Genomic DNA, 21,262 nt, shown 5'->3' with positions numbered 1-21,262 from the left:
CTAGCATCGTACCATTTCCTTGGATAGTGAGCAAGCAAACTGCTTTCTCTAGCTTGTTTTTCAGAGACCGTTGTACTCTCAGAAAACACCAGATTCTGTTCAGCCATTTAAATGTGATTAGCATGGCTGTCAGTCTTAAGATTCAGGAATCAGGCTTGCTGACTAGGCTAACTCAATCCTCAGGAGCTGAGCTCATTCCAACCCCAGGAATGTTGGTCCTGTCTGAACTGTCTCCTTTTGTGGACTGATCCCTTCACATTGTTGTAGGGTTTTTGAACCCAAATATGGCAGCAACCTGAATTCTTATCTCAGGAAAGAAGAATTTTCATGCTTCCATCCTAGGGACGGGAGGGGGCTTTGAGATAGAAAAGACCCATACCTCTTGTCACAGTGGCAGAAGGAGGAAAAAGAGAGATACCCTAGACCTCTGCCATAGTGGCAGGTGGAAAAGTGGAAAAGAAAAACCCATATTAATGGTGGGGAAAGCATCTTTTCAAGGTTTACTTCAAAGACGTTTCTCCATAAACAAGGATAATTCCTGGTTTTCATGGTACCTTGCCTTGGGACAAAAGGTTCAGAAAGGTGTCCACAGCCAACTTCCTTGGTCCCGTTCTAGTGTTAACACACCAGTCTGAGGCCCTCCCCTTTGGCAATGGCCAGAGACAGAACTGGGTTGACACTTCTGGTGGGGAATTTGTATGTTAATGTCACCCTTGTCTCTTGGGAATCCTGTTCTTTGTTATGTTAATATTCATTTGTCTTGGGAGAGATGTGCTCTGGTGAATCCAAGATATGGTAGGGAAAATATCCTTTTATATTTGAGGAAAAAAAATGATGACTTGGGGACCCAGGATACCCTAACTGCCTACTACCCAGTCTAACTCCTCATCCCCTCCCCCAGAAGAAGGAACCCTAACTGTTGTTAGGGGAAATAGGATGGTGACCACTCTTAGCTGATTCCTGCTGACAGGGGACATTGTTGAGAAACAGATGCAACAGCAAGGGCTTCTTTAGAGAGTGGTCTAGAGGGCCCCAGTAGAACACAGAAGTCATCAGAGGTGCCTGGCAGAAGTCATCAGAGGTTCCTGGCAGAAGTCATCAGAGGTGCCTGGCAGGTTGTTTGGGCTCTGAATTTCCTTGTTGTTGAAGTCTAGATGACAAAACAAAGACAATTATACTCTCTCCCAACCTAGTGTGTAATGGGTTCAGTGGGAAACACCAATTTGAATATTTAAGTTTTAGAGCTTAGATATGAGAAACATTTTGTAAGAATAAACATTGGACTTGAGCAGTTTAGTTTAAGGCTATAAACTAGATTTATCAGTTTAAATTAACTCATTTAAAAAAAAATAAATTAACTCATTTAAAGCTCAAATTTTGAAACAATTAAACTCAATGAACGTAATAGAACACATGAAACTTTTTGAGCTATATGAAATTGTTACCTAGGTCACTTAGAAGACACAGAAACAATGAAAGAATTGGACATGAACCCATACAGGGCAGGTAAATGTTAAGTGCTCATGGAGTTACAATTTTGTCTGGCATTGACCATTCTGAATTAAGATTTAAACTTCTTGACTTTTGAAAATGCTATAGCTGTTTTGTATACAAGTGTTAATTTTTCTAAAATAACAATTGTACTGTACCAGTTGCTGGAAACCCTAAGAGTGTCAGGAGACATTGAGCCTAGAACATAAAGCACAACGCTGAAAACAAAAGACTTATCTAGATCATAGCCTAGATGGGAAGAAATTAAACTAGTTGTGAGTTACAATAGCCCAGCAGTTTATGACATTCTAGTAAGAAGTCACAAAACTTTCCACCTTAAGGCAAATGCAAGTAATGAACTAATCCTATAGTTGTAACAAACCCCATATTGACAATTGAAGAACAGAAGAATCTTAAATAGATGGACAGAGAAATCCCCAATAATTGAGTAAATGAGGAAGACATGAACCCTGCCTCAGAGTAGTAAGACTGTCCTATCCCAGTGATGTCTAGGAAAAACTGAAGAGGGAGATGGCAACCGTGCCCTCAGGAGCCTGGTGAGTGATGCATGCCGAGCATTACAGGCTTACTATCTTTTCCCTAGAAAAGTTTCTTTTCTGAGCTTCTAGATTAGTCTGTCTGTTACCTAAGCTAATTTGGGGCTCCTGAGAATCCTTGATGGTCATCATAAGAGAGGGAAGAAGCTCCAGCAAGCTAGGACAGAGAAACCAGTGTGTCTGGATGGAAACTTGCAGTATTTCCTTTCACTGTGAGAACCACCTGGAGTTCTTGGGTGCTGTTCCAAGGTGTCACTGAAGCCTGTGCATGGTCTTGAGCATGTGCAGGTTCCTGGGCTGCTTCCGTCTCATTTGGGAGATCCAATGGGAAATGACTAACCTGAAGTACTTGGCCTTCGAGGACAGGCAGATCTCCAATAACCTCTTTGGTTGTTGGGATGTGGCCGTGGGTGTCCTTTCTGATGATCCCTGTTGAAGTGTCCGTTGCTTCTATAAGAGTACTTAGGAGGTCTCTAGGGGTCTCACTGGAATCAGGAGCACACACCTGTCTTATCCTGCCTTGCCATGGGTTCCCCTACTGGTCTTTGAGGTAAAAGACCATGGTGACCCCTTTAAGAGGGTAGCAGGGTGGTTTCAGGTCCCATTTGTAAGTCTCTAAAGCTCTTTCTTAATGTCCAGGGCAGTTAAGAACCTGTCATCTGTATACCACCTATTCTTTTCTACATAGAATCTAAAAGAATATATTCAAAAGTCATTCCTCAAGCATTTTAAGAAGCTGGGGATTTCTCTGTGGACCTAATCTCAGAGATTTATTTAAATCAAATTAAAAAATCTAACTTAGCAATTCTCATTTACAAACATTTTCATCTATAAGCCAATTAAAATAGACTACACAGCTTGCCACATAAGCATGTACATGCATACCAGATAACATACACTATAAAACAAAGTAGCTTTTGTAACAGTTTCTTGAAAAATCTCTTAAGTGTTTAAAGGTACCAATTATTTGGAATTACATCTTGCTTTTAGTAACCCAAGTAGCTTACTGTTTAACTTTAGCTCTATCTGCAATGGATGCAATAGGTCTGTTGGAACCTAGAAAATTAAGCATTCATTTTTAGAATTATTAAGCTATTAATCAGCAAATATAAGCATCTGTTTGCTTCACACAGCACACTGTAGAACTACCTATAGGACTTTACACACACTTGTACTGTATAGGCCTCTAGTCCTTGTTCGTTAGGATAACAACTGTGAACAATAATGCAATAAGATCATTAGACTTTAGTGATGTTTTGGCATCTGAACCAATAGCAGTGTTATATTGTTAACATTTCATTATTATACTGGAGCTAGCTAGCAGATTTAGTCACCAATAAGATGAAAATAAGTTAAAAAGATACTAAAAAGAACTGTTGCTTAAACAAAGACTCAGATTTCAATTCCATTGTACCAAAGATGAACATTTAGAAAATGTTGGACACAATATGTTCAATCATACCATACATCCTTTAAGAATTTGCAGTCTTCCTGTAAGACTAAATCTCAAAAACACTGCTTTTTGCAAATTAGAACATGAATAATGGCAGTGCAAAAACACAAATAATCCCACAACTTGGTACAGCTTCACAATTAAAAGACAACTTGACCAATAAACATAACCACCAGTAAATGCATTAGCAGCTTTTGAAACTTTACCAAGAATCTTTGTAACCATACAAATACTCAATCACTTTAATAGAGCACACAAGCTCATATGCAGAATCTGTTCCTCTTTACAGCAAGCACTGCTCTAGGTGTAAACACCTAGAAAATTTACAAACATTATTCTCCCATTTAGCATAATACATGGAGACCCAAGAGAAGTGACTTTTGCGTATATATATACATATATATATATACACACACACAAAAGTATATATGCATACAAATGCAAAAGTATATATATATGTACATATATAAAAAGATGATATATATATCATTTTTAAGGCTATACAGTCTTTTAGAGTCCTGACTGGGTCTGAGACTTAGAACACAGAAAGCATCACACACAAGTTTAGCAGTGTGGCAGCCCATATTTGGAACGGCATGAAAACCCCACAGGGAAGCGCACTAAGAACAGCACCTGAGGATATGTGGGTGTGCTCTGTGAGGAGGCCAGGAAGGCAAGAGACAACTTTGACTCTGCATATGCTGTTGGTATCAACTCTTCATCACTAAGGTCAAGACCATTGTTTTTCTCTCCAACACCAAGAGTATCCTTCGCACTGCAACTTTATCTTTGATTTGCAATAAATATCACAAACTGGTTTTTAAGTGTCTCTAAGTGAATGATTTAACATGCGAGAAGAGCACATTTTATTTTTGCATTTTTCATCTGGAATTTCCCTGAATGTTTTGTATTAATACTTGCGGGGAAGAGAAGAATCAGGTGAGCAATTGGTATGGGCTGAGTAGGGTTTGTCCTCTTGCAAATGCACATTGGAGTTGATGTTCATTGTGAGGTAGTCAACTGTGGAGTTAAAGGTGGGGCATTGAGAAGCGACAAAGCCTAGATGGGGCCACATGATTGAATTTTTGTAGGAAATGGAGGCAGGGGACATATACAGCTGCTGCTTCTCTCTGTATGGTGTCCTGCTCCTCCTCAGGGCTTGGCTAGCAAGACAGTCATCACTCACTTGCACTTCAAGACACATAAGCCAAACTCAACTCTTCTTTTGGAATCTTCTCCATGATTTACTAAAAACAAAACAGGAGCTCATACAGCCACAGAGGATCTTTGTGAGGAGAAACAAGAATTCTGATTGGAGAGGGATGACTGTAGGATGGCCATAAATTATCCTTGGTGTCATCCTTCCACTACAAATGTGCACAGGACATTTCATTCTTTTTGGTTTTTGTTTTGCTTTCTTTTGTTTTATTTGGTTTGGTTCGGTTTCCTTTTAGCTCCCACAGACAAGGGAGAAGATGCAACATGATACTGCTATAGCTTTAATGATCTGTGATTACTTAAAATGTGCTGTGCTTGGGTGAAATGGTTATTGTTACATTCAATTATTGGTTTTAGTTGTTGACTATATTCCCACTTTTTGCTCTTTACTTGTTCAGCATCTTATTTGGTGAATTAGAAAGACTTTTATTATAAGGTGAATTAAAAATGCTATCTCATGGCTTCCCAGTGAAATGGCTGATAAGGTCCTGACAGTTGGATGTTGGACTCTCTGACATTATCCATACTTACATTGTTGGGAGACACTTCAGTGGCAGCATGATGGACTTATGAAAGTTCATGAAAGACATTCATTTGTAAAACTGGAGGGAAAATCAGTAGGAGGAGAGGGAACTTGCAGAGGGGACGGGAAACCCCAGTGTCTATTAAACCGTGTCATAAAACAAAAATTTAAAAAAAACAACAACAGAGGAAAACGCAAGGAGGGTGGGAGAGAAATGTGAGGAAATCTGAGAAGGAGGAAGGGATGAAGAAAAGGAATACAAGTATGTCCTTAGAATTGCTTCTACAATACACATAGAATCTATTACAGACTAAAAAAAAAACAACAACAAATTTTTACCTTTAAAAAGTACGCACAAAAACGAACCACAAAAGAAAAAATATCAGCAGACCCCAAAGAAAGGTTATGTTCCCCAGCTTCATCAAAACCACCTGTACACCAACAAACAAAATGGGAAAGCTCACCAAAACTTTAAATTAGTTGTGTAGGTCTGACCAAATACTAAACTAGATATGTAGAACTGCCTAAAGTTCTCCAAGAATATCTGTTCTCTGGAAATCCGGGTACTCAAACTGCCACAGGCAGTTTATAAAAGGTAACGGTGTGACTTGGTAAAGAAAAGCAGGACAAACTGTGTCTGGAATTTTGAGTTCACGGACTGCTGGTGCAGGGGACCAAAATCAAACTGTCGGCAATGGTCCAAGAGTGTGCAGAAGTTCAAGACAAAGGTTGAGGCCTCAGGGAGAGGGTCTGCAGTTGTGCAATGATCCAAGGCCACAGAATTGTTTGCTTTAAGATATCCTTGACAGTCACATACTGAATTCTGTACTTGGGCCATGCTGCTGCTTCTCAATCATTAAGCACTGGCTGGTTAATATCAACATGAGGCATAACTACCAATGATTGTGCCACACAAATTCCTGTAGTTTGACTTCCTAGGCAGTTCAATAAAAGATTGAGGCAATGAGATTTCTAGGTCAACTTTCTTCCTCAGAGAAGAAGGCTTCCCTTTGGCTGTCTACTTTCATAGCTTAGCTTGTGTCTGTCTCATTTATTATTTTCCTCAATTTCATGTTGATACTCTCTCCAAGCCTGTTCATGCCATGCTGGACATGGAACAAACCAGCTCTAGGTCTTAGACCTGAGAAGGTTTGCCAGAAAGGTCTATTTTTAGCCCCCAAAATTATATTTGCCAGCTTTCCCCTTAAACTCTTGAATTTGGAGCTTTTGCTTATTTCTCTCTTCCTTTGCAACAGTTTCCCTGCCTTATGCTTTAATGAGAAGTCTGATGGTATCTTTGAAGGGATATATTCTCAGAATTTTGGAAATTAACCTGAGAGACAGAGAAAGATTAAGGGAAGTACACAGAGAACCCCCAACTTCTGATTAACCCAACAGATACACACAATAGCTGAACCTGGACTGAAACCAAAGCCAGGAGACAGGCACTCAATCCAGGTCTCCCTTGTGAGTGGAAAACCCAACTACTCCCACCATATTTTACCTCTTCATAGGGCCTCATTGAAGGGAAGCTGAAATTGAGAATTCAAGCCAGCAAGAGAATCCAAGCACTCCAATATGAGAAGCAGATATCTGAATGGGCATTTAATCAGGGGACCAAACACCTGCCCTGGTTCATGCTTCCTCTTTTTTCTATGCAAAATTGCATAAAACTTAGTACTTTAGGTGCAGAGAAAGCACAAAGGCAAAAACTGCAAACTATGCAAACTGGTCAATTACAGAAGAAAATCTAGCCTAAGAAACAAAAGAAAAGGGAATTGGCCAGACCTTATGCACAGAAATGCTCTCAGAAGAGAGTGTCCATTGACTAGGAGGGTCTGCTGGTCAGAAGCCTGCTGGAACTCATTTGTTAAAGCCTACTGTAAATGGTTGGTCATAAGCCCCTCTAATCAGAACCTTCCCTTGTCAGCCTTCCTCATGCCAGTTTTTCCATCTAACAGAAGAATTTGCCTCAGGAAAAAGAGAAGACAGTCACATAGACAGGCAACTTTCAGGGGACACTGATTTGGTGACACAAGCTAGACACAAAAATGTACCCTTTCTGGCTCAAGGCTTAATCTCAGCAGGTTTGTGAGCTTGTCCCTTCTTGTCTGGGTGCATGTAATGTAGTCGTGATGGGCCATAGGATACTAAAGGTGAAACAAAGACAGAAGCAGAGAGATATGAAGATGCCCTTAAATCTGAATGAAGAGGAAGAGTCCAGAAGCCAGAGATTGCAGGGAAAGCAGCTTAGGTAATGGAACAGGACAGGAAGAAAGCTGGAGGCACAGTGGTCCTGCACCAAAAGAAACTTCTCCTGGGACCACAGGATTTCACACCAAGTGAACTCATCCTAGGTTGCACTTGATACAGCCAAACTGCCTCATGTTGCAGCACCAAACAAGCCTGTGTTGCTTCCACCCCATGAGCCTGCAGTTGGCAGGGAACAACAACTTGCAGCCACCACTCAACACTGTAAGCAAGCTTTGCACCACACATCACCACCCAAGGGAGTGATCAATCTCAAGTGTCTAGGACCATCCAGCAATGGTAAAGTCCAAAAATCTTTAATAATAGTAATTGGGGATTATTCATCATACCTGGGTTGTGTCCCAGGGAAGCCCATCTCAAACTTCTGTTCTTCCAAACCAAAAAATAATTATTGTCACTAAAGCCACTAAGGTTGTGATCATTTTTTTCTCTGGCTCCCGAAAGGCCAGAGAAGCAACACAAAGGGTAGACAGGCAGGCAGTGACCAGGAGGTGCTTGCACAGAGAGGTAGACAAGCAGAAACCCAAGCAGTTTGGAAGCCTGGAGAAAGATGGGAAAAGGAGAGACACACTGAAGGACAGGCAGGTGGAAGAGGGCCAGGTGGGCAGACAGAAAGCAGGCTACGGCAGGTGATTCAAAGGGGGGATGCCAGGTAGGTGATCTCAGAGCCTGTTCTTATTCCTGCCAGGTTCATTGGAGCTTCTTAAGATGCAGATGAATCCCATTCTTGGACTTCAGCACAAGCCGAGGAATGGGGATGGGAACTCTGGTGGGATCTGGGAGCAGCTCGAAGCGCAGTAGAGTCAGGGCCACGGCCACCTTTAGCTCATTCATGGCAAATTGTTTCCCAATGCAGTTCCTAGACCAGGAAGGGGCAGTGAAATGAGAAGAGACTTCAGATCCTCTCCTGAACTGGGCAGGCATTGTTCCCTGAGCCTCAGTCCCAGAGCCAGCCATACAATACCCTCCTTCATGTGGCCCAGTCTGATTCCTGTCCTTATAGTCATCCATTAACCCTAAGCTTTGGTCATAGTCTCCTGACCTAGACAAAGCCTACCATTCTTCTGGGGCTAATCCTGACTACTTTTGCTCTTAAAAAGCAGAAAATCTCTACCACTGGGACTCCATCTCATCATGGGGATTGTATAAAGAGTTCATCATTGTTAGGTCTTTCCACCCTCAGCCCTACAGGGTCTGCTTTTCAGTGCTGCAGTCAAGGTTCATGCCCACAGGAGAGAGCTTAATTACATTTTCAGGCACTCATTCTCTGAGGATTGCAGGAACTGAGTTCCTTGGAGGGAGCCCTCTCTTCCCTCCTCCATCCACAGTGAATCCACCACCCAGCTTCTCCCATGGGATAGTGCCCAGATGCCTCAGCTGCTTCAAGCCCCCTGGGGACTGCTGGTAATCCACCTGTCCTCTGTCCAGCCTCAATTTCCAGCTGTTGTTGTCGGGGCTGATGAGCTGGTGTAGCTCCCTCCTCTACCTGTCACCTCCTCAAGGCTCAGGCCAATGACCCACCCCTCTGCCAGCAATCTCTCTCCTTCCAGTCTCCCAAGAGATCCATCATTCTCTAGGAATGTCTAGTACATTGTCAGGAACATAAGACAATCTGGAGTCTATTGAGCATGTGAATGAGTGAGTGAAAGAAGGAAGATATGATGTCTTTGTAAGTATAGGCATTCTTTCCCAGTGCGTTCTTCAACACACTCTGTCAAACACATTCAAGAACACATTCTGCTCCTATCTCTGAAGCCCTGGGTTCAGGAACAGTAACTTTCACTTACCTATTTCCAAGTCACAGGACTGAACACCAAGAAAGGCAATTAGCAATTATACTGTACTAGAACTAAGTTAAGTTTTACAATAGATACAAAAGAATGGAATCCACTGATGGGAAATATGAGTTCTGAACTGGAATTAGCTACTTGTTCCCACCAGCCCTCTGGTAGCACCAACAGGTTTTGCAGATAAGAAGTGAGTAGAAGTTATCCATCCTGCGGTAAACAATAGAAAGCAAGTTCCTCAAACAATGACTAGCTAAAGGCCCGTTCTGTGAAAATCTTATTTTAGTATATGTGCTGCCGAAGCGAGCACCTGTTCTGTGAAAATCAGTGGAGCCTTCCAAGAACTTGCAGAATCACTGATTCAGAAAAACCTGGTTTCTAGTAATCAGTTATGACGCTGGTGTTTTGGTTTCCCAGGACCTCTCCTGCTGTTGTCACGATCTCCATGGCAGCTGTTTAGAATTACAGCTGTCCAGCTCAACAGCTGTTTGCATGGGCTTTGCACTTTGCACAGCAGGAATCTTGCCCACGCTGCGCATCTTATGCTAAGCAGCAGAGTTTCTCTCACAGGTAGTGTGCTGTCCTCTTTTCCACATGTTTGTCCTTGTTGGGATTATGGTAAGTCATCCCCCTCTACTGATATTTGAACATTAACATAAGGTGAAAGTTTTGTCAAGAAAGACTGCAAAATGCCTGAGATATTGGCATAAACATTCCCATGGGAGCTCCTGTATCCTTTCAGGACAGTGTGGCTTAGACAATGAGACCCCCTAAGGCATGTGCCATCTCTCACAGTTCAGCAACAAGTTATGTTAGTGAATCAGGTAGAAAATGCCATGTACTATAATAATAAGTGTGGGAAAAGAAAAAGAAAAAAATTCATTACAATCCGGAAAGGTGAATATCTGAAGTTCAATTTGCAGAGGAAAAACCTAACTCCTGTATGGGAAAAATAGTCCTGACTACACTGAAATTTCTTATGCCCCAAATTTGAACTGTAGCTAGCCATTGCAAGGGGCAGTGGACCAACCCTCTGAGGTTTGGTAATGAAATGTCACCTTTCTTTGACACAAGAGACACCCACACAAAGCTGCCTTCCCAATAATGACATGCAAGCACAATGCTCAAAAAATCACACAGGAACACAGAATCACAGCACCATGTGTGGGACCACAGGCCTTCCTTTCCCCCCACCTCGTTAGTACACACAGCTCACTCACCGTGATCCTCCTGAGAAGGGCAGGAAAGCATGGCTGTGGCGATCAGAATCTGGTGCAAACCGGCAGGGGTCAAACACCTGCAGAGACAGCGCCAGGACCAAGACAAGGGTCAAGCAAAATCCACACCAAAATTAGAGGGAATGAGAAAGTGCTTATCCTAAGAGAAGCTCCCATGTCCTCCACATACCTCTGGATTTTGCCACACTTGTGGATTGTGGTGAAGGCCATAAATGGACAGCAGGAGTACGATACCTGTGGGGCAGGTAGAAGACACAGAAAAGATTGATCATACCCATGGGATAAGACACCGTCTTTAAACCACCAAGAAGTGTTTGGGCTCAAAAGGTCTAGATCATCAAATTCTTCGTTGAGCAGGATGGCCTGTTACAGGAAGCAGGATGGGCTTTGGAAAGTCCAAGCACAGAGCTAAGGAGCAGAAGAGCACAAACGCAGGAATGAAAGCAAGAAGGAATCAGGGGCATGCTATGCAGACCAGCCAGGTGACAATGCACTCCCCCCAAGCCTTCCTTGGGCAGCTGGGGAACATCTGTGTTTCACTCCACCTCACAGCAAGCTTCTCCTCACCGTCCTTCCGACAAGGCACCTAAGGCTCAGAGGGGCTGAGTGACTTGTGAACGACCTCATAGGCCAGAGATCAGAGCAGGAATCAGTCACCAGTGGAAGCACCAAAGTGTCTCGCTACTACCTCAGGGGTCTCAAATCACCTCACCAATTGTCTGCTAATGACTTCAGGCTTCTCCACAATGAACTCCATTATATCCACAACTCAGATTTCCTTAATATCCCTCATTTATCTTAACCCAAGGAAAAAAGCATATCTCCCCCTGCCACTGTCTGATTATTTTCTGTAGCCCTAATACCTTGGAATCTAATTTTAGTGTTAATGTCCCTAGGATAAAATCAGAAACTAACACTTACAAGGGCATTTCCAACAATTCATGGAAAATGAAATTAGAAGTTTACTTTGGTGCAAAAACAATTAAATGACTGCATAAGTTTTCCTCATGTATGTTTCCATGAACCTTTTGAAACTTCTCACATTTTAGTGAACTTTGTGGTTAAAGACTCAGGCACCTTAAACAAACTACAAAGTAAGCACTCAATTACTGAGGAGGAAACCAGATGTTGAAGGTTCAGAAGCACAGATCTCAGATCCCATGTGTCCACATGGAGCTCACAGGTGAGTGAAGGTGGGAAGCACATACCTTTGGGTAAGGAGCGTCCATCAGGGAAGGTTACAGGTTTGCTGAGCTTTCTGGTAATACTTGGCACCGGTGGATAGATCCTCAGTGCCTCCTTGATGCACATAGTGGTGTAGGGCATCTTGTCCAGGTGGTCCCTGAAACAATGCCAGTGCAGGGGAGGGGCAGGCTGTGCACACCAGGGCACCCCTCTCACACAGGCAGGGTCCTCCCATCTCTTGGGCCTTCACTCACCAGCTGAGAGAGGCTCCATCCCCCAGGATGCTCTGGATCTCCTCACGGCACCTCTGCTGATGCTCTGGGTGTGTGGCCAGAGCATAGAGGATCCAGGAGATGCCACTGGCTGTGGTGTCATGGCCCTCAAACATGAATGTGTCCACCTCGGCGCGCAGGTCCTCATCAGACAGGCTGCTCCCGTTCTCCATCTTGGGCAGACCACAGGGAGAGGGCAGGCTCAGTGCCTGCTCCCATGCCTCTAGACCAGACTTGGGGCTGACCTGCACACTGACCTTGGCAAAGAGGAGGATGTCCAGGAAATCCAAGCACCTCTTGCTCCTGACCTTCCCCAGTTCTCCTTCTTTCTGCAGATGAGCCTTCCTCAGCTTGATCACTCGGTCTGTTCCAGAATAGCAGTTACAGGCAGAGCTGAGAGCTCCAGCTAACTACAGGAACTCCACTGCCCACAAACTGGGTGACCTCAGAGGTTCGACTGGGTGTGTGGATCAGTGGTGGGATCCAGGATTCCCACAGTAGCACAGTCCAGGGGCCTCAGCTGAATGCTGCAGAGATGGGGTCTTGCTCACCAGTGTGATGATGCAGGCAACCCCTACTAGCACCTGAAACCCCATCATTTCAGCTCCCAGTCCCTGCCCCCAGGAGGTAATAGAACAAGAGGAGCCAAGGTCAGTTCCTCTGTGCTATGACTGTGAGAGAGGGGACATAGGAAGAGGAGACCAAACCTGTGTGCTTCTTGGCGAGCTGGCAGGAATGGAAGAACCAGCGGCCTTTGGAGCTTAACCTATAGAGGATGCTGTTATGGTGAAAGACATTCCTCAATCGGTAAATCACCAAGTTGTTCAGATCATTGATGGCCTGAATGTAGGACTGGGAGTTCCTGAGGGAGAGAACATAGAAGAGATCAAAGTGGAGGAGTCTCCTATCTGGAAGCCGAGTGTTCTAGGAAGAGATCGCTAATTCAGTGGAAATAATCAGTTATGAGACATGTTCCAAGTGGCCCTGGTGACCCTCAGGCTTCCGCAGGATGGTGTGAGGCCAGGTTACCACCTGTGCTGGGCATCAGGGATTTGTGGCTGAGGCAGGGTTAGGTTTGGTCTACACTTAGAAGTTGGCATAGGGTTGCTGTTAGTCCTGCCTTGCGTGGCACTGAGCATGTGAGCTGCCCCACCTGGCTATGGTGAGCCCACGTCAGTTGGAAATGCCCAGGACCCAGCAGTGGAAGGGCTGTCACATACCTGTCTAGATGGACACTGCTTTGGTGGTTGAAGGCACACTTCATGATGGTGTCCAGGGTCATCAAGGAGATGTGACGGAAGATCTCCAGGGGAGAATCCTCACTGACATGCTCCCATCTGTCCTGTGGGAACACAGATGGGCTATTGACCTTGATTTCCATGATAGCCTGGTGCTAACTAACCATCACCACTACATCTCCAGAGTTTCTGTTCAGAACCTCTCCCTTTAGAGAACAGACACCTTTCAGCAAATTAAGACTGTGAACCCAATGTGGGCAAGATGAGGCCGATTTCTTGTTCATGTGTATTATATAAGTGTTCTTTCTCAATGTTGAGATTGGTGGATGAGAAGGTCTTATGGAAATCCTTCTATTTTTGGAAATAAATAAAGCATGAGAAATCATAGAAGCTCAGTTAGAAAACAAATGTGTCATGACTAAAGGAAGCAATGAGATATGTTGGGACACTCCCAATAGAGAGTTATCACAGATTTCTTTTCCTTGAAATTTTGGGGAGAAATGAGAATACTGATGGAAAACAAGGACCTAGCATGGATAGTTCCTAGAATGTTGACAAAGTGTCCGATTCTCTCTATGGGTCACTCAAACTTGTAGAAAAGTCCCAGACCCCAAGGCCAGAGCCTCACTAAGTGAAACTCCAGAGTGTCTACCACCATGGATTGCTTATAACCTTGTATATCCCCCAAAAGTGGCACAATTGAGAGGTTGCAAAACCGTCAGTAACTGTGTATACTGGGAGATTCTTTAGTCATTATGGGTGTGATTTTGTAAACTAGTTTTCACCATTGGGTGGTTGTAAAAGCCTGAGAGTGATCCAAGTTAAAATCTCCAGCTTTCTGTACTGTCATGTGACCCTTCTTCTATTCATGCTCTAACATCCATCCTGGGTCCTTTGCCAGAGATAGCAGTATAAAAGCCCTTTGGATTTCTAACGCCCAAACTATGACATAACTAAACCTCCCCTTCCTTCATTATGATTTTATTTTAAGTATTTTGTTGTAGCAATGAAAAGCTAACTAGTATGTTCACCTTGCCACTGAGACTGTGCCAGCCAACAGGAGGCAGACCGTGGTGCTGTCCAGAAGACTAATACCAATATCCATTGTCTTAATGAATTTCAAGTGGGGGAAGAAGGATCTGCAGCCAGCATAGATGTCTCTTCCTTAGACACTGAGCAGGGTGCAATCATGTAAAAACTGGGAATTCTGTCTCCTCCATTTTGGGGAATCATACTACCACAGGTATGACCTGAATATTGTTCCTGGTGATTGTGTCTGAGGGCTGTCTGTGGAACATGTGTTTGAGAGTGAAGTCTGTGCATGAGAACTCTGAGGGAGTGTGTGGAGGGGACAGAAGGAAAGATGGACTTACCAGCATCATCTGGACAGAGTCCACCATGAGCTCCACGTAGGGCTTCAAGATGTCAGAGTGGAAGGCTGGGGTCAGCATGCGCCGGTGCTGGAACCACTTCTGCCCTTCCAACAAAAGCAAACCATACCCTGGGCAGAGATGGGTATGAGGATGTTTAGTGGGAATAGAGGGAACTGGCAGGATCACACGGAGAATGCATGGGAGAGTTCAGGAGAAGAGAACCCAGTTGTGGTTTTAAGAAAAACATAACTAGGGTGCAGAATGCAATTCTAATTTATACATACATACCAATCCAAGGAGCCAGGAATTTGTAGTTGCCAGGAGCCTTTGGATCTAAAAGGTAAATAAGGGCTTTATAAGAATATGGGGGTGACAAGACAGTCACCCAAGGAGCAGTGGTTCAGCCCACGGGTTGCCATCAGTTGTTGACCGTTAGTTTGCTAATGGTCCCATGTCATCTTTCATTACCTCCTCTTTCTTCTGCAAACCAACAGACATGGGACCCCAATATGTGAAGATAAGAAGGTGAATTGTGAAAAAAAAAACAACAGGCTATATCTTCCCTGCCCAAGAACAAGACATAGCCTATGACTTTTGTACTGTGAGTAATGGCTTGGTCATCCCACACTCAGGATAGTAACAATGAAAAGATCCAAATCCAAGTTAGCTTTGATATCAAATTGGTCGATAATATCTAGGACAATTGACATAACAGATCGCCTCAACTCCCTTAAAAAGGCAAGAACTTAAATAATCAAAGTAGAAAGAGGATATTCATCTCCATACATTTGCTCTGACCTGGGTTGGGTTATGGATTTGGTACAAGTTCCTGATAACGAGGCTCTATTGTCATTTTCTTCTGGAAGTTTATGGCTGTAAAAGGCATAAACTTAAAAGGGAAGGGCTGCTGTGGTTGAGATGAGGCTCACTCCCACCTGATCTTCCCATAATCACTTTCATGTAGTCAGGGTCATAGAGCATGAGACGAATTTCATTCCCCTGTAGCCGCAGCACAAAGGCGCTAGGGAATTCTTCTACCCATTGCCGAATCTTTTGTAGATCCTGATCCTTCTGGAACTGTGAATAAAGAAAAGAATAAATCAATGCAGACTAAATTTAATTCTAATTCTTGCTGCAGGAAGGCAGAATGGCCGCAGGGAGAGAGTTCTGGATCTGTCAGTAGAAATCGTAACTTTGGAATTGTTTCTAACGACCTGGGCTGTGGTGTAGGGTGGTCCAGACAAAATTCGACCTCACATAAAATTTAGTCCAGAACTGGGGAAGAACCATGAGTCTTTCTCAATGCTACTTTCAGAAACTTCAGTCACACATTGTCTCCATGCTGCAAAAAACCATGAAAATGATCAGTACGAAAATTTCCATGAATAATTTTATGACAACTATCATAACTTGATGACATCTTGGTAAGATAATTTAGTCTACGGTCTGACTAAAATGGGTTATATCTAAATTTTAAAACATTTATATTAAACTTGTATTACTGTATTGACTGTTACAATACCAGTGTTACCCCAGCACATTTGCAAGACTTTGTTAAGATGAAATAGGCTTGGGGTTGCATAATTCTAAGTGAAAAGAATAATTAAATAGAAATTGTGCATTGACTGTGATTTGCCAAATTAAATGTTGAGATATCTAAAGCATAATTTGTACATATATGTATCAAAGCACAGTCTGACTGTAAGGTTTGGGTTTCATATTCTCATTTTCAATTCTCATTGAAAATAATTTTTTGTGTGCTCACACAGTCTTCCAAAACTCTTCAATGTGGATCACAAAGCCTTTGTTTTGTGGCTTTCACTCCTCTCTTCCTTCTTCCTCCATGTTGACTTCACATGACCTCTGCAGTTCTGCTGTCAACCCTCCCACAGCAAGTCAGCTCACTCAGCCGGGCTTTTGCACACCTCCCCACACCCAGGTCTGCCCACTCAGCCAGGTCTTTGCACTCCATCCCACAGCCAGGCCTGCCCACTTGGACAGGTCTTTGTACCTCTCCCCACAGCCAGGTTTGCCCACTCAGCCAGGCCTTTGTACATGCTCTTCTCTTAGCCTGGACTGTCCCTCCTCTCTGCCACAAAGCCTCTCCCCAGCTTTCAAGACACAGCTCATCTGGAATCCTTGAGATGTTCCATGTAATCAGCTCTTCTCAGCTGCTTCTGCAGATCTCAAAGCAACTGTCTGCCACATGTATGTCCAGTCGTTGCTTGCAGCCTTCTCACAACCATGGTCATCTCGGGTGCCCTCATCCAGCACATGCTTGCCAAGGAATACCAAGCACTGGTTCTCTGGTTCTCTGGTTCTGGCACGGATATTTGTGAGTCCCTAATTGTCTGGAGCTCACAGTCTAGTTGTGTACATAGGAAATTTGGTTTACCAGTAGAAGACAACTACTGGACAAGAAATAATCCCAAGTGTGTAGGGAAGCTGTCGGGAGGAGCCTGACTCAGAACCAGACGTTGGAGAGCCCTCCTGTACTCATATGCTCATTCATTGACTGAGTCTCCATTGACTAAGAAGTCTTGGGTTACAGAGATGAGTCAGGTGATCTCTCTCAGAAGGATCTCACAGCTAGGACACTGTAGCGGAATCCCTGAATCAAATTTTCCCTGCTAGGACTCATGAGAAAGATAGTCCATGGGAAAAAAAATTTCCCTCTCTATTCTGGAAGATTTAGAAAGCATCTTGGAGGAGGTGGCTTGGGCTTGGGCAGTGGAAGGTTGGACACTGAGGAGCAAGGTTATTCCACACCAGGGGCACAGGGTGAACAGAGAACCTGAGGTTGGAAAGCACAGACAGATGAGGATAATAGTGAACAATGTATTACAAAAGAGGAGAGTAGAAGAGAAAAGGATCAAGGGGTACGGAAAGGTGAAGGGCAGAGCATTTCCAGTTGCAGTGTTTGGCAACACTCTCTGGTAACAAGAGAAACAAGAGCTGCCAGTCTGAAAACTCCCAACTCCTAACATTTGCTCAATGTACTATCCCTGGATGAGCCCCTCTCCTTTAGGCTCCTTACCTGACTCTGCATCCCCACCCCTGGGTTGGCAATGCAGCAGAGACGCCGTCCCTCTGCAGTCCTCACACTGCTTCTTTCTCTCTTTCCTATCACTTCAGACACCTGTGCTGGGCACGAGGATACAGGGAGGGGATGATGCACTCAGCTCCAAGGAGCTCACTTTCCAAGGTGTGCAGAAGAGTCGGGAGGAAAACAGACCCTGCTCAGGGTGCAGCTCAAGCATCAGTACTCCTCAGATGAAGGTCATGGGTATCTGTACTTGTAACCTTTAGGGTTTCATCCATGAAGCCATCTATCATGAAAATTTTGTCATTCTTATGCACACCATTCTGGTGAATCTCTATGACTGACACCATCCACACATCTCAGTAAGGCAAGCTCTTCCTGTATCCTGATTCTTTCTGAGACTCCTGACTGCCTTTTCCACACACCATGAGCCCACAGAGCAGATTTCCTTCAGACTGATGTTTGTTCCCAGGAAAACCCCAGGGCCAGGCACAGAATAACTGGGGCAAAAACACCTCCAGTAGCTCACGCTTTTAGGTCAGGCTGCAGGGGATGGCCATCCTGGAAAAGGGGAGACCCGGGAAGAGCAGTCATTGCCCTCCAGGTGCAGGGCTGCAGGACCAAGAGCATGAGGAAGGAATGTGTGACAGCAGAGTCACAGCAGACAGACTTTCTATAGGGGGAATGAGGTGAGCCGTGAGTTCTTTGCTCATCACACAACAGGCTGTGCCCTGTGGACGAGCTCCCTAGATGCTAAGAGGCCCAGACACCCTTACCCGCCCACTCCCCTGTCCCAATCCTTCTTACCTCTCTCAGGTGCCCAAAGAACCAGTTTGAAGGAGGACTTGGGAACTGCTGGAGGGCTCTCAGCAGCCACAGGCGTTGCAGGTAGAACTGAACTATCTTGAACAGCAACAGAAGTAGGCCCAGCAAAAAGACAACCTGGAGGAGCCCAGAGAAGCTGCCCATAAGACTGGTGGGGCTCAATGCAGAAACACCCATTGTATAGTAGCTGCTGAACCTGTGAGTCTCTCTCTCTCTCTCTCTCTCTCTCTCTCTCTCTCTCTCTCTCTCTCTCCCCCTTGAGGAAATTTATGCAAGTCCTGGGAGGATTGCCCAATCCAGCTGTGGGAAAGGATACGGGGAGGACTGACCCTGGCCACGCAATCCATGGTTAGTTAACTCTGATTGATCCATCTGGGGAAAAAACATCAAGTTTCTTCAGCTGGTAGTGGCAATGACCATGCACACATCCACTTTCCCCCTCTCCTTTTTACCCAGAAATACTTAATAAGTACCTGCTATGTGTCACACAGTGAGTGTGGGAGGGGACACAACTGCAAAGAAATCACGCATGAGCTTTAACATCAAGTTCCCAGACTTGCTTACCGCATGTCCAGTAGACATGATTGATTATACCACGGTCTCAATTTTAGTGGAACGGAACTGTTTGCAGAGGTAGAGATGTGTTTGGAAGAAGGCAGGTGTTGACACTGGAGGTTAGAGCCTATCGTTTTCTGAAGCGCTCATATTGGGGGAAAGCGAGACAAAAGCTTTATCAGCGGACAGTGCACATGGTCACCCACTTGCCCCCATACAAATGACTCAAAAATACTTAATGACCACCTACTGCATGCTATGCAATGTGTGAGGTAATGGGACCAAGCTACAGTCAAAGCAGATATGAACACCAACTTCAAGAAATTCACACTCTCATTTATTATGTATCTGGTAGTGTAGTTGATTGAACTATCATTCCAACGTCACTGAGGAGAAACTAATTACAGCAATGTGTTCCAAGGGAGTTTAAATTTGCATCTCAAATCTGTATGCGTCATCTGCCTTTGGTGTATCCCTGCAGCTTGTCAAAGTTCACTCTCCAGGTTCCCCCTTGATTGCTGTGTTGTAGCATAAAAACCTGAACTTTAACTCTGGAGATCCAGCCTGCTGATCATCCTTATTCCATAGCCAGTGACTTACCTTTCTGCACCTAAGTTTTCTCATCTACAAAAATCCATTTCAAAATACCTCATGATCCTGATTATTGGATCAGTCATTCATTTGTTCAGCACATATTTCTTGAGCTCAGGGTGGCTAAAAGCCAAAAATAAAATTAATACAACAGAATAGGATAAGGCTGTACTGGGAGAACGAAATGTGCATTCAGGTAGGAGAACACTAATAGAAAAGGGCAGAGTCTTTTTTTTAAATTTATTTTAAAAATAAAGCAAACATTTATTAAATTGTGATAAAACATTCCATCAAATTACAAAACCTGAGTAAGAAAAGCAAACGGCACAGTCTTAACTGTAGTTGACATTCAAATAAAATTTGCATTCCCAAAATATTATACAGTAATTAGAAAATACCAGCCAAAGTAATATTAGGAAACTTTTACGTACGGTCTCAACAAATTTGAACAGAAGCAAATTTTAACAAAGGTAAATTTTACAGTGAAACATGGCAGTAGATTAAGGATCTTAACATGTTTGGTTTACTGCTATTTGACACTATGATACAAAAATAAGAGGATTTACTTGACATTTTTAATAAATATCTCATGGGCTGTTGAGTGCCTTACTGGTGAAAAGATTTAACTGGCTAATCTCATCAATCCATTTTGTATATTTAGTAAGCATCAACTCTGCCCTACATAACTCTTAATGCAAGTCACAGCACACAAATGGTTATCATATTAAATACATAATCAACTCAGACTTCTCAACAACGCGGAAATTAGTAAACCATCAAATGGACTGCTTACCATACACTTTCCTCATAACTAAATAACACATGAGGGACCGGAAAAAATGGCCCACCTGAGAGGACGGGCATAGAAAGGGAAGCGCTGAAAGTGAGACAGGGCGTGGCTGGAGAGAGATCTGCAGACCAAACAACCACAGGAAGGAGTGCCAGAAGCTCCCTGGACATCGAGCATCCAAGAAGAAACACATAACTCGGAAGAAATCCAGAGAAGGAATGCAGGAAACACAAAGACCCAGTTAAAACGTGGTGAGTCATCCCTGGAAAGGGGCGCATCAGCGCGAAGCCCAGAGGACCCAGGGCAACAGGAGACAGCAGGATGGGTTGCCTTTTGCGAAGGCCCCTACCAGCCACAGCAACCACTCCCCTCCTGGCGGAACTTCCAGCAACCAAAGCTGTGAGACTGCTTGGCGCTGTGAGCAACATGGGCCCCTGGAGGCACCTGGCTTAACAGCTTTGTGGCGCTAGCACAGGTGATGCCGGGACGCACAGGAACCCAGAGAGGTGGAATGTGCCAGGGGTGAAAAAAAAAAAACCCTCAATTTTTGGGCTCTTCGCTCCCTGAGAGAACCATACTGAGACTGACCCTGCTCAGTGTCCCCTCTCCCCCGGAATTCTCCCAGTCTGAAGCTGTGCGAGAACTGAACACTCCAACTTGTGTGGGAGCTGGGGCGTAGGGCTCCTACGAAGCCCCCCAGTGGTGCAGCCAAGGAGACTTGCCCAGCTTGACTTTCTCTACCGTGTTGGGGGCATTGCCCCACTGAGGACTTCCTCCTCCGCGGGGGGCCTCTGTTGCTCGAGGCTTGGGATCCCCAGCCCCGGGCTGTGTTGGAGATTTCCGCGGGCCTCA

The 21,262-nt window shown here is 44.2% G+C and overlaps 1 protein-coding gene across 4 annotated transcripts; it reads right to left on the bottom strand.

The window, feature by feature from the left end:
• Window positions 1-8,028: 8,028 nt before the first annotated feature.
• On the bottom strand, window positions 8,029-18,651 carry LOC131483270 (cytochrome P450 4A4-like). Of its 4 annotated transcripts, none has more exons than XM_058681037.1 (12): window positions 18,457-18,651; window positions 15,542-15,683; window positions 14,895-14,939; window positions 14,607-14,734; window positions 13,216-13,337; window positions 12,703-12,857; window positions 12,253-12,359; window positions 11,978-12,168; window positions 11,747-11,880; window positions 10,708-10,772; window positions 10,521-10,597; window positions 8,053-8,372 (listed from the first exon to the last, which is right to left on the bottom strand). In XM_058681037.1, the coding sequence occupies exons 1-12, from the start codon at window positions 18,649-18,651 to the stop codon at window positions 8,204-8,206; spliced, it is 1,530 nt and encodes a 509-aa protein (XP_058537020.1). In that variant the 3' UTR covers window positions 8,053-8,203. The 4 variants fall into 4 exon arrangements, with proteins under 4 accessions (XP_058537034.1, XP_058537020.1, XP_058537026.1 ...); XM_058681043.1 differs by having other exon boundaries at window positions 8,054-8,372; window positions 15,542-15,674; XM_058681048.1 differs by having other exon boundaries at window positions 8,055-8,372; window positions 12,703-12,761.
• Window positions 18,652-21,262: the final 2,611 nt, after the last annotated feature.

The sequence above is a fragment of the Ochotona princeps genome, chromosome 2 (assembly GCF_030435755.1).
Source record: "Ochotona princeps isolate mOchPri1 chromosome 2, mOchPri1.hap1, whole genome shotgun sequence".
NCBI classification, from domain to species: Eukaryota; Metazoa; Chordata; class Mammalia; order Lagomorpha; family Ochotonidae; genus Ochotona; species Ochotona princeps.
The sequence above is the reverse complement of the archived record's forward strand: the minus strand, read 5'-3'. Positions and strand labels throughout refer to the sequence as shown.

What these genes read in the sequence shown, in the direction of transcription:
- LOC131483270 (XM_058681037.1), bottom strand. Translation starts at nt 18,651, where the DNA reads ATGGGTGTTTCTGCATTGAGCCCCACCAGTCTTATGGGCAGCTTCTCT. An exon ending in ACATCCTCCTCTTTGCCAAG is followed by an intron (nt 12,169 to 12,252) that starts GTCAGTGTGCAG and finishes GGTCTGCCCAAG; the next exon opens with ATGGAGAACGGGAGCAGCCT. An exon ending in CCCTTCTCAGGAGGATCACG is followed by an intron (nt 8,373 to 10,520) that starts GTGAGTGAGCTG and finishes TTCCTGGTCTAG; the next exon opens with GAACTGCATTGGGAAACAAT.